The sequence below is a fragment of the Ooceraea biroi genome, unplaced genomic scaffold (assembly GCF_003672135.1).
Source record: "Ooceraea biroi isolate clonal line C1 unplaced genomic scaffold, Obir_v5.4 UnassembledTig37, whole genome shotgun sequence".
Lineage (NCBI taxonomy): Eukaryota > Metazoa > Arthropoda > Insecta > Hymenoptera > Formicidae > Ooceraea > Ooceraea biroi.
Window position 1 is genome coordinate 1 of NW_020825130.1, and position 14,263 is coordinate 14,263.

The 14,263-nt window shown below is 33.1% G+C and overlaps 2 protein-coding genes across 2 annotated transcripts; one reads left to right on the forward strand and one right to left on the reverse strand.

Annotated features, from left to right (window-relative positions):
• The first annotated feature begins 8,445 nt into the window (after positions 1-8,445).
• LOC113563508 lies at positions 8,446-10,140 on the forward strand. Its single transcript, XM_026975171.1, has one exon. It carries the CDS (start codon positions 8,446-8,448, stop codon positions 10,138-10,140), a length of 1,695 nt encoding a protein of 564 aa, XP_026830972.1.
• A 1,825-nt stretch (positions 10,141-11,965) lies between these two features.
• LOC113563509 lies at positions 11,966-12,322 on the reverse strand. The gene has a single exon (XM_026975172.1). The coding sequence runs from the start codon at positions 12,278-12,280 to the stop codon at positions 11,966-11,968; it is 315 nt and encodes a 104-aa protein (XP_026830973.1). The 5' UTR covers positions 12,281-12,322.
• Positions 12,323-14,263: the final 1,941 nt, after the last annotated feature.

The window sequence follows — 14,263 nt, forward strand, 5'->3', positions numbered from 1 at the left end:
ATGGTATTACATTCAAACGATGCTCTAAAATATTACCTAATCTCGTAATATGTATTATTATAATCTACTCAAATTATTAATATAAACGTTGTCAAAATTATTTTATTAACTGCTTGAATATATAAAACTGTTTTTAATATATTTTACTGATTTTATGTATGTTTTTGTGTTTTTATGTTTCAGAAAATATATATATATATATATATATATACGTGACTAAATTAATTAAATAAATCTATCATAAAGCATAATAACTAAGTTATACATATATATTGTTTTTGTCCTTTTAATATTTTCTTTTCCCTTTATATATGTTAATATTATTACTTCATATATTTTTATATTAAAACTAGTATCAAGCTAAAGCTTTTAACATAATATATGTGTCGGTTAGGTTGCCAAGTAAATAATATTCTTGGTTAGACTAATAACAGACCACTCTACGTAAGCCTGTGGTTAATAATAAGTAGTGAAGCAAAAATGGTAAGTATCAATAACACTCAAAAATAACTATCAGCGGTTATACATTAATAATTAATATTGTAAATAAAAAAAATTAAAAATGGGTGTGAGGTGGACGCCAGGACGTCACATCCCCCCCTTATTTAAGAACATTTCCGATGCAATCGAGGAAATGGTTCTAATATTCACGCAAACGTTTTTGTAAGTCTGTGTATACAATGGTTTCACTGTCAGTCACCTGCGGCGAAGTTGACTGATTGCTAGGGTTGTTCTGCGACAAAGACTGCGATAATACTGGTTCCACAGGTTCCGATGATCGTTGTTCCTCGGGATCTGCTCGTCCATCTGTGTGGCTGCGTTTGGCTGTACCTCTGGCCAAATAGAGTAGCAGATGAGTCAAGGAGCTCCAGATAGCTCCTAGCACGTACAGACTGCATCCGTAGGCTGAATGTAGAGCATAACCATGTATCATCGTGTCGATGGCTAGCTTGATTAGTCGTACTACTAATAATACTCCAAAAACTCCAGCTGTGGCTGATCCAAATGTGATGAATCCGCCAGACGTTAGGCAGTGACTCACAATTTTGTTAATGTGTTATTAGTTGTAATCATTCAGCATACGTGCATGATCACCACTGTAGTACGTGCTTTTCAGAGGGCATTATACTGACCATTTTGCTCAGTCCGCCTAATTATTCGCAGCAGGTCCCCGTAAACCAGAACGTCATAGTTAATGTGACGATGTCTGCAACACGGCGGAAGCAATCGATTCATTCGATAAACTGTAGCAACCTGTAGGTCCATCGACACGTGTATTTTGTGTAGAAAGGCGTACTGTAACCTAGTCAATATAAACTCCTGAGTCTGACGTAACTATTATTATATATATATTTACAAATTAATTATTAAATTATACCCTGATAGTTATTTTAGTGATTGATATACCATTTGCTTACTACTATTATTAACCACAGCTTACGTAGAGTGTCTGTATAATAACAAGATATATTTCTAGAACCTAACGACACATTTATTATTTAAGCTTTAGCTGATATAGTTTTAATATAAAAATATATGAAGTAATATATTAACATATATAAAGGGAAAGAAAATATTAAAAGACAAAAACAATATATATGTATAACTTAGTTATTATGCTTTATGATAGATTTATTTAATTAATTTAGTCACGTATATATATATATATATATTTTTCTGAAACATAAAAACACAAAAACATACATAAAATCAGTAAAATATATAAAAACAGTTTTATATACTCTAGCAGTTAAATAAAATAATTTTGAAACATTTATTATTAATAATTTGATAGATTTATAATATAATATTACGAGATTGGTAATATTTAAGATCGTTTGAACTGTAATACCATGAAGGTTTTTATAGGTGTAGCAAAACCATTGAGCTACTTAATATTGTTTATTATATAAAAAGTATTAATGTTAGTTGTAATAATTGAAAGAATTAATTTAAAAATATATCTTATTATATGGTTATATAGCCATTGATAAGTATTACAAATTTGGCTTAATACATTTGGGTTCTTGACAGGATAAAATATTTAATTATTTTTATAACAAAGAAACAAATGATTTGAAATGGATTTTATTATACTATAGTAAAGTCCTTTGCAAGTAGGTAATTTTCGTTAAAACCAATAGGGTCGGTTATTATATAAAAACGGGAAAAATCAATTAGTTATTTAAGACAAGAGTAAAAATAATGCCGGCGGAATTGAGTTTTATTAAGTGACGGTGTAGCTTTGATAGTTATTATAATTTACGGAGACATTTGGTGTTGATTGTTGTACAAGGTCATAAGTTGTTATTAATAACAATTAAAGGAGTAAATTTTGGAATTAATTTATTATACAATGAAATAGTTTTGTGAGTGTAGTAAATTGTATTACCACATTTGAAGTGATTTATCGTATAGAAAAATTAATATTATTTTTATAACATAAAAGGAGAAACATTTTATAAGTAAAAGAATGTAGAATATTTGTCTACAATCTTAGTCAAAAGAAGTACGTATTTAAATTTACGAAATTGCAATAAAATTTTACTAAATTTTTTGGGTCTAAAATTTGAACCGTAAGGAAATAATTTGTTATAATTATATTGAAGCATCTAGGTCATAAGAGGAAACTAATAGGGACCTCAACTTTTTAAAATAATCATTTTTACGGAAGTGACCAACAACTTTTGGGAATCATCATTTTTAGCCAGGCTGATGGTACCTATGATGAAATTTTTCTTATCGCACCACGGGATCATTGAGAAACCACAAAAATTGCAAAGTCACTATTTGTTAAACAAATCAGCGTTATTTTTCAATATTTATAGTGTAGAAAGTTTTAATGAAATATTAATAGTTTAGAAGTTACAAAGTTAAAAACAATTAAAGTCAAAATCAATTAGTGAACAATTTAATATAAAAGGAAATAAGTTGTTTAACCCAAAAATATTAAGAAAAGAATAAATCGTTAATTAATTATGAATAAAAGTATATTACACATGGTATTACATTCATAGTAAGGATTATTGAATTTATTTAATGGAATATTTTATGTTACTGAGCATTAATTTAAGTATATAATTATTACGCATTTAATCTGTTAATAATTAAGTATATTAACAACACCATATACGAACACACTTATATATGTGCATATAACCCATAAAAGAATTATTGGTTATTTAAGATTTTATGAATTAACTAAGACTAATATTGTATTGGAATAATAATTTTATACGGTTTAATTATAATATTAAACCCGGCACACCAATAGTTGCTTTATTACTAATTTTATAATAACCAAAGAATAGACGTGCAAGTACATACACGTGTATATCTATATATATAGGCATCCCTATATATATAAGACAATTATTGGTTGAGTGAGATTTTATAAGTTTATTAGAATGGTATCTTGAAATAATAATTTTAGATGATTTAATTACATTATTAAAGGCTCATGATACCAATAATTGATTTTACAATAATTTATAATGATTATTATTTCACTGAGTGCGTTATATTATTAAGTAGACGTATGCAGGGTCTTATAATAATTCATGCATAAGACTAGGAGCATATAAGATGCATATGTCAAGCGTTATAATTTTAAGGATTAAATTTGTGAGCATTACAGAATTATTTAAATATTAATTTGAATAAGACAGTGAACACAGCGTTAAGTAACAAAGGAATAAGATTTAAATTCACGAAGGAATATTATTTCATGATGACTAATTGTAAAAGACGGTGACTTGTCGGCACCTGATTGAAATAATAATCCAAGACCGCTGTCTTAATCAAAGGTTGAATAGATATCTCGAGCAAGACATATCGGCAGGAAGTTGCAGCTGCCATTTGATTCGGAGAAACTCCGGTTGATTAAAAAGCATAACAGATGAGCGATAATTCTGTACTGGAATTTCATGTTGAACTTACGCGTCAAAATACGTTTATCTTTTGTAAGCGTTGAGCTCACCGTTGAGCTCATCGTCCCCACTAGACGCACCGTGAGACCAATCCCACCACTTAAGTTTTCGATCCCACCATAAGAATCTTCGAAAACGAAGAACCAATGAGTTAAGTGGGCAGAGCCTCCCTACTATTTTAGTTTTTGCTTTAACCGTAGCGTCCCCACTTATTGTAATCCCTTCTCGAGCTACAGGGACCCTGTCCCCACGCATCATAATTTTTGAGTATATAACGTGATGCAGCAGCCAGAGAATCAGACTCACACTTTTTACACACACCTTTTACACTGTACCTTTTGTAGACCTTTTAGACTACACTTACTTTTAATTAATTATTGGAGTCGCTAGCTAGCGTAAATTCGCTAACTAAGCGTAAAATATAACGTAGAGCCAGTGAAGTTTGAGTTATTACCAAAGTCTGATTGACTTATTCTTTTGCTGCTACATCATCAAGTGCTTCCTGACCTGAGGGTTAGATTTGTGCGAACGCTTGTGAGTAGATTTATTTAATTATTTTATACTCGCTGCTCTTATGGAACGTTATACTTGTACTCCATATACATACTACACATTTTGACAGATTTATAAAGTTTCAATACATTATTATATTTACAGTTACTTAATATTTTCGAATTATAATTAGTTGTGAAACAATTACTGGCCTGAGGGTTCAGATTTATATGACATTTGCGAATAAAATTATTTCAAGTAACACATATATTCATATTGTAACCAACTTCTATATTACACTTGAATTTAGTAATAAACTTTTGATTAATTTAATTGTTCATTAAATATACCTTCAATTATATGTTAATCATTGAAATAATGTTATGTACCATTGCAATTAAATAATTAGACTTTAATTAATGTAATATTACAATATAATGAGCTTCCTGGAATTAGCTCAGATTAAAAAATAAATTAATAATTAATAACAATTAAATTAACAAAATATTAATAATTAATGAAAATAATAAAAGTTTATTACAATAATGTAATATAATTGTTACTTGAAATAATTTTATTCGCAAATGTCATATAAATCTGAACCCTCAGGCCAGTAATTGTTTCACAACTAATTATAATTCGAAAATATTAAGTAACTGTAAATATAATAATGTATTGAAACTTTATAAATCTGTCAAAATGTGTAGTATGTATATGGAGTACAAGTATAACGTTCCATAAGAGCAGCGAGTATAAAATAATTAAATAAATCTACTCACAAGCGTTCGCACAAATCTAACCCTCAGGTCAGGAAGCACTTGATGATGTAGCAGCAAAAGAATAAGTCAATCAGACTTTGGTAATAACTCAAACTTCACTGGCTCTACGTTATATTTTACGCTTAGTTAGCGAATTTACGCTAGCTAGCGACTCCAATAATTAATTAAAAGTAAGTGTAGTCTAAAAGGGTCGTCAAAAAGTACAGTGTAAAAGGTGTTGTAAAAGTGTGTCAAAGTTGATTCTCTGGCTGCTGCATCACGTTATATACTCAAAAATTATGATGCGTGGGGACAGGGTCCCTGTAGCTCGAGAAGGGATTACAATAAGTGGGGACGCTACGGTTAAAGCAAAAACTAAAATAGTAGGGAGGCTCTGCCCACTTAACTCATTGGTTCTTCGTTTTCGAAGATTCTTATGGTGGGATCGAAAACTTAAGTGGTGGGATTGGTCTCACGGTGCGTCTAGTGGGGACGATGAGCTCAACGGTGAGCTCAACGCTTACAAAAGATAAACGTATTTTGACGCGTAAGTTCAACATGAAATTCCAGTACAGAATTATCGCTCATCTGTTATGCTTTTTAATCAACCGGAGTTTCTCCGAATCAAATGGCAGCTGCAACTTCCTGCCGATATGTCTTGCTCGAGATATCTATTCAACCTTTGATTAAGACAGCGGTCTTGGATTATTATTTCAATCAGGTGCCGACAAGTCACCGTCTTTTACAATTAGTCATCATGAAATAATATTCCTTCGTGAATTTAAATCTTTATTCCTTTGTTACTTAACGCTGTGTTCACTGTCTTATTCAAATTAATATTTAAATAATTCTGTAATGCTCACAAATTTAATCCTTAAAATTATAACGCTTGACATATGCATTTATATGCTCCTAGTCTTATGCATGAATTATTATAAGACCCTGCATACGTCTACTTAATAATATAACGCACTCAGTGAAATAATAATCATTATAAATTATTGTAAAATCAATTATTGGTATCATGAGCCTTTAATAATGTAATTAAATCATCTAAAATTATTATTTCAAGATTCCATTCTAATAAACTTATAAAATCTCACTCAACCAATAATTGTCTTATATATATAGGGATGCCTATATATATAGATATACACGTGTATGTACTTGCACGTCTATTCTTTGGTTATTATAAAATTAGTAATAAAGCAACTATTGGTGTGCCGGGTTTAATATTATAATTAAACCGTATAAAATTATTATTCCAATACAATGTTAGTCTTAATTAATTCATAAAATCTTAAATAACCAATAATTCTTTTATGGGTTATATGCACATATATAAGTGTGTTCGTATATGGTGTTGTTAATATACTTAATTATTAACAGATTAAATGCGTAATAATTATATACTTAAATTAATGCTCAGTAACATAAAATATTCCATTAAATAAATTCAATAATCCTTACTATGAATGTAATACCATGTGTAATATACTTTTATTCATAATTAATTAACGATTTATTCTTTTCTTAATATTTTTGGGTTAAACAACTTATTTCCTTTTATATTAAATTGTTCACTAATTGATTTTGACTTTAATTGTTTTTAACTTTGTAACTTCTAAACTATTAATATTTCATTAAAACTTTCTACACTATAAATATTGAAAAATAACGCTGATTTGTTTAACAAATAGTGACTTTGCAATTTTTGTGGTTTCTCAATGATCCCGTGGTGCGATAAGAAAAATTTCATCACAGGTACCATCAGCCTAGCTAAAAATGATGATTCCCAAAAGTTGTTGGTCACTTCCGTAAAAATGATTATTTTCAAAATCTGAGGTCCCTATTAGTTTCCTCTTATGACCTAGATGCTTCAATATAATTATAACAAATTATTTCCTTACGGTTCAAATTTTAGACCCAAAAAATTTAGTAAACTTTTATTGCAATTTCGCAAATTTAAATACGTACTTCCTTTTGACTAAGATTGTAGACAAATATTCTGCATTCTTTTACTTATAAAATGTTTCTCCTTTTATGTTATAAAAATAATATTAATTTTTCTATACGATAAATCACTTCAAATGTGGTAATACAATTTACTACACTCACAAAACTATTTCATTGTATAATAAACTTAATTCCAAAATTTACTCCTTTAATTGTTATTAATGACAACTTATGACCTTGTACAACAATCAACACCAAATGTCTCCGTAAATTATAATAACTATCAAAGCTACACCGTCACTTAATAAAACTCAATTCCGCCGGCATTATTTTTACTCTTGTCTTAAATAACTAATTGATTTTTCCCGTTTTTATATAATAACCGACCCTATTGGTTTTAACGAAAATTACCTACTTGCAAAGGACTTTACTATAGTATAATAAAATCCATTTCAAATCAATTTGTTTCTTTGTTATTAAAAATAATTAAATATTTTATCCTGTCAAGAACCCAAATGTATTAAGCCAAATTTGTAATACTTATCAATGGCTATATAACCATATAATAAGATATATTTTAAACAATTCTTTCAATTATTACAACTACATTAATACTTTTATATAATAAACAATATTAAGTAGCTCAATGGTTTTGCTACACCTATAAAAACCTTCATGGTATTACAGTTCAAACGATCTTAAATATTATCAATCTCGTAATATTATATTATAAATTTATCGAATTATTAATAAATGTTTCAAAATTATTTTATTTAACTGCTAGAGTATATAAAACTGTTTTTATATATTTTACTGATTTTATGTATGTTTTTGTGCTTTTATGTTTCAGAAAATATATATATATATATATATATATATACGTGACTTAATTAATTAAATAAATCTATCATAAAGCATATAACTAAGTTATACATATATATTGTTTTTGTGCTTTTAATATTTTCTTTTCCCTTTATATATGTTAATATTATTACTTCATATATTTTTATATTAAAACTAGTATCAAGCTAAAGCTTCTAACATAATAAATGTGTCGGTTAGGTTGCTAAGGAAATAATATTCTTGGTTAGGTTAATAACAGACCACTCTACGTAAGCCTGTGGTTAATAATAAGTAGTGAAGCAAAATGGTAAGTATCAATAACACTCAAAAATAACTATCAGCGGTTATACATTAATAATTAATATTGTAAATAAAAAAAATTAAAAATGGGTGTGAGGTGGACGTCAGGACGTCACACCTACTGTTTTTGCGTTAGGGATAAGTACAAAGTGTTTATTAGAATAAAAATGTACTATTGCGCATTTAGGGATCGTTACAATTATTGCCGAGACGGCTATAATACTCCAGAAGCATTATTTTTACACACTAAGATTCATCACTTCAACTTGTCAAATTACACTTGTGGCCAGATTGGTTGCGAGAGAACGTTTCAACGATTAGATTCTTTTAAACGTCATGTAAGAAACACTCATTCTGAGCCGAATCAGCCACCTAATCCTTTACCCGAAATTTGTGTAAGATCGTCAGATGTACAACAGCCTTTAATGGATGTTGACTCATTGTCAGTTGAAGATGTTAACTTACTTGAAGAAGACCCTTTATTACCAGAAAATGAGTCAATTAATGATTTACCGGTTATTCACGATCGATTTAAAAAAATAACATATAAATATTTGTCACAATTGTACCGTAATAAAAGCCTGTCCCGCACAGCTATTGAAAGTATTATTAAAAGTACCTCTGAGTTACTATCTATTGTTGGGACCATGTTAGATAATTACGTAACTGCAACCGATCATACTCATGATAATCTTCGAGATATTGTCTCTTTCTTAAATAATCCATTTTTCGAAAACAAAACAGAGTACAAAAGGATACAATTCATGACAAAAGCAGGATTTTATGTAGGTCCAAGAAAAATATTCATTCGTCAAAGAATTGATGATGTAACTATCGACGGTACAATTGTGAGAGTGCCAGTTCAAGTCACCATAACGTTTGTGCCCTTACGGATACTATTCAAAACTATTTTTAGTTCGCCGAGAATTTTTCAAATCGCACATACGTATATGCATCAGCAGGATCATAATAATATAGTTAACGATACAATTCACACCACTTTTTGGAAAACTAAACAGCGTCAATTCTTTTCGGATAAATTCGTAATTCCTTTATATATTTACTATGATGAATTCGAGTGCAATAATCCACTTGGTTCTCATACTGGAATTCACAAAATGGGTGCGGTTTATATAAGTCTTCGATGTTTCCCATTAGAATTCCAATCTCAATTGAGTAGCATTTTTTTAGCACTGCTTGCTCATTACCAAGACATTGTGTCCGAAGGAAACGTAATTTTTCACATCTTAGTTCAGGAACTAATATTTCTCGAATCAGAAGGAATCTCTGTTGATCAAGGCAATGGAATATCGCAAAAGATTTACTTTTCATTAGCTATGATACTCGGTGATAATGCTGGTTTGAATTCTATTCTTGGTTATTCGAGTTGTTCGAGTAATTTTTTCTGTCGTATCTGCAAGGGGCATAAGTGCGACTTACTAACATGTAACGAAGAAAATGAACATTTGTTACGCACCCTAGAAAATTATAATGACGATCTTATAGTTGGCGACTACAGATTGACCGGGATAAAAGAAAACTCGATCTTCAACGAAATTCCGTCATTTCACGTTGTTAACAATAATGCCGTCGATATAATGCACGATTTACTCGAAGGAGTATGTAAATATGACATGACTCTTATAATAAACTATTACACGACAGATCGCGTGATATTTTTAGAGACCATAAATTCTTGTATTCAGTCTTTTGATTATGGATACGTTGAATTCGGTAATAAACCGCCAGTAATAACTCAAGATGCGTTGAGGAAGAAAAATATTAACATTAAAGCCGCGGAAATGATGTACCTTGCACGAAATTTTGGACTCATGATTGGGCATCTTATCCCCGAAGGCTAACGTGTGGCTACTTTATACCACTTTGTGCGACATAATGAATATTGTTCTTGCACCATCCTATCAAGTTGGTACGCATAATTTATTAAAAGTTCTCATACAAGAACATCATGAACTGTACATTAACACTTGTAGGCTAGTTCCATGCTATGAACAAGTTGAGTACCTTACACCAAAATTTCATTTCATGGTGCACTATTGGCGCATTATTCATAACTATGGTCCTCTACGTAACTTCTGGTGCATGAGATTCGAAGGAAAACATGCAACAGGGTTACAAACGGCTCGAAATTCTGCTAGTCGAATAAATTTAACTCAAACCATTGCAATCGATCACCAATTACGTTTAACATACAGACTATCGAGTGATGAAATCTTCAAGAATATAATAAATCTCGGACCTCGGACCCGGACTACACTTGTAATTTGCCAATTTGATGAAGAGTTCGTCCCTGTTAAATGGATCGATTATAACGGGCGTTTATATAAAGCAGGAAAATGTGTTGTACGCATAGGTATACATGACAATTTACCATATTTCGGATTAGTGACAGCGATATTCGTAAAACAGGAGACGATATTGTTTTCGTATCAAAATATATGTACTTTCGGTTTTGACGAACACTGTCATTCATATGTTGTTGAACCGAATGAAATTTATGTTCAGAATCAATATATTACTGTCAATAATTTACCAGATTCCACACCTTTATATCTGCGCAAAATGAATAAAAAGTACTACATTACTGTTCCTAATGCCGTATAATTAAAAAACTTGGCATCGAGACGTTGCTGTTTCTCTACATTATACAGGGTGTCTAAGACCACCCGTACATGCCGAATATTTTGATAACTGAGCGTGACAGATAAAAATGTTTTAATCAAAATTTGTAGGGCTTTAACAATTACATGAAATGGTGATACATATTTGACCTTGACAGCAGTTATGCAGGAAGTCTCAAGGTCAACTTTAAAATCTTAAATGGAAACTCCCATTTTTTATTATATCATCTTCTTCTACCAATTAATTGGAACAACTTTTGTCTGAAACATGTTTTCTGAAAATGCCTCCATTGACCTTGACATGTATTTGAAATAAAAACTACATTTTGAAATAAAAAAGTCTCGCTCTTAACATAATCCAGAACTAACGACGAGGACGTGGCGAGTTTCTAGTTCCATGTTTTTTCTTAATTTAAAAAATTGTAATGTTTTTAAAAATGTTTTCAGTGGTACGGCCAAAAAAAACGGAAAAAATAATTAATAAACATAGTGATACCAAATACTATGTTACACAAACCAATTATGAATACGTAAAAGCATTTAAAAAAAACTGAAATAGCTGTCCCAAATACGGGACATTATGCACCAACGGGTTAACAACGTTTCTGAGTGAGTGAGTATGTTTGTTCAAGCAAAGTGTTCAAAGTGAGCACCGTTTTCTGCGATGCACATATCTACTCTGCGTTGGAAGGAATTAGTTGCTCGAAGAATCTCATCAGCACCTAAAGATCGAATTGCTTCACTTATCCTAAGGATCATATTGTCCCTTATAGTCGGACGTTCATGGTACACCAAATCTTTTATCCTTCCCCAAAAATAATAATCGAAAACGGTGAGGTCCGGTGATCGGGTGGATAATTGATGGGACCATATTTGCCTATCCATTTGTTGGGAAACATAGCGTTTAGTATTGTACGAACAACTCTCGATGTATGCGACGGGCATCCATCTTGTTGAAACCACATGTCCAAGCGCAATTGCAGAGGAAGATTTTCTAGTAAGATAGGAAGATCTGTCTCTATCAAAGCTGAATATCTATCAGCGTTTAGATTTCTTCAAAGAAAATAGGACCTACGATCTGACTTCCAATAATGCCACACCAAACATTAACTTTCCACACATGTTGATGATCTATTTCTCTCAACCAGTGAGGATTAACTTGTGACCAATAACGACAGTTCCAAGTATTGGTAGATCCGTCACTTTTAAATGTACATTCGTCAGAAAATAAAATTTTAAGGTGAAAATCAGGTGGTTGCTGTCTTATCCAATTGCAAAATGCAAGTCTCTGTTGAAAATCATCATACTTCAACGCTTGGTGAACAGACATTCTGTAAGGGTGAAACTTGTTTGCTCTCATAATGCGCCAAATAATGTCACGACTAACGCCAGAATCTCTTTCTCGACGTCTCAGGAATCATGAGGGTTCAACTCTACCAATGCAAGAATTTCCGCCGTTTTTTCATCCCTAATTGGACGGTGGATCTGTCTACTTTTGTTATGTTCAGGCTGAATGACACCTTTAGTTCTGATTCTCTTAGCCAAACGTGAAAAAACGTTCCGCGAGTGAGGAGTCCGATCAGGATAACGCTCTCGCCATAATCTTTCAGCTCCACTGAACGTACCTCGACACTCACCCAAAATTAACAGCATATATGCTTCTTCATTCGAATAGGACATGGTTAGATAGATCTTTACGAAATCTTTGCTAGAAACTTTTCGAATAATAATTACCGAACCGTTCATCAATTTCAAGAGTTTTTATATCATTTTATAGCACGCTTTGCTTCTAAGAAATTTAGGGATATTTTTTAATTGTCGGTCAATGAGGCGAGGCGAGCCGGTCGCGTGCGATCAATAGGGCCCCAGTGAGGGATTAGAAGAAACGGTGACACAGCTGTGTCGGATCCGAGGAAATACCCTCACAAGAACCACGGGTTGTGACACACGTGTCCGGGCAGGCGCGATATTAGATCCGGATATCGACCCTTTGGTCTTACTGATCAATTTATAAAAAACAAGCAACAAATTCGGTCGCGCGTGACTGTAGGCTCGCGGTGTATCACTCTTCCTGGAAGAGAAAATGATACAGCTGTGCCGGATCATCCCCGGGTAGATACCTCACAGGAACCGCGAGTCCGGCCACACACGTACCGGTGCTTCCGGCTTAAAAAGAAACCATCTGTGGACGGTTTATCGCCTCATAGACCAACCGATCATATTTGCAATTAAATTAACTAACGGCCTCGAAAGGTGGTTTCCTGAAAACGCAGTTCCCGGAAAAGCTACCTCTTTTCCACGTCATCCCTATCGTATAAAAGGTGATGACCACTCCGGAGGGCAGCTTTTTCATTCTGTCCGTGTTCGCGAACGCAGCTCATCCATTTTTGTCCGTGACCGCGAACGTACCTTGTCAGCCTTCGCGAACAATTTTTTTCAATAGTTTTGTGAAGTCAAGTGCCGGGCCGTGAACACTAACTTTGGTGCGCGAGTTACATATCACCCAAGCAACTCGACGTGCGTTTGACCGCTACACCATCCACCCGACGGCAGTTCATTGGCACAAACGGATTTTTCAAGTTTCAGCATACACCTGCAAACAAGTGAGCGTTTTCCTTTAGCTGTCACTCTTTTTTCTTTACTCTTTGTCCTCTTCCTTTTGTTTGTTCATCGACAATTTTCATTCACATTTCTCCTTAGCTCTCTTCTACCCCTTTTCTATACATTTCTCCTGGACTCATCCGGTATCCCCCTTTAAGTGTTTTCCGGCAAACGATCACGCAGTCCGTCTCCCTCTGCGGGACCATCCAGCAGCGACCAAGCGTCGTTTCCTGGGGGCCATCCAACGACGGAGCCACCGCGTAAAAAGATCGCGACCGAGATCGATCCGCGGCCCCCCTCAGCGTGTTCGACCAGTTCATCGATCATAGTATTAGATTCTTTTCGGCCTCCTTCCCCTGCCCTTTCCGTTCAAACAGTATCTTCCACCTCGCATCGGGCATCCCTGATTCTTCCGTTCAGATACTGGAACCCCTACCCCGAACACCTTCCCCGTTCTCTGTCTCTTCAAGCGTCTCTTCTTCCGCACCCTCCGTTTCTTCTTCGCGCTCCTCTTTGCGTCCTTCAACCCCTTCAAGCGTCTCTCTCTCTTTATCTCCGCCTCCTTCTTCTCTTACACCCCTTCGTGTTATTTCTCTATGTCCGAATCCTCTTCGCGAGCATCCATTCAAGTGTCACCTCCTAGCTCTCCCCGTTAATCTCCGTCTATTTCTCCAGCTCCCTCCTCCCTACGCTATTCGCCTGTGCAACCTGGCGATTTGGAGAAGTTTGCAAATTCTCCTTT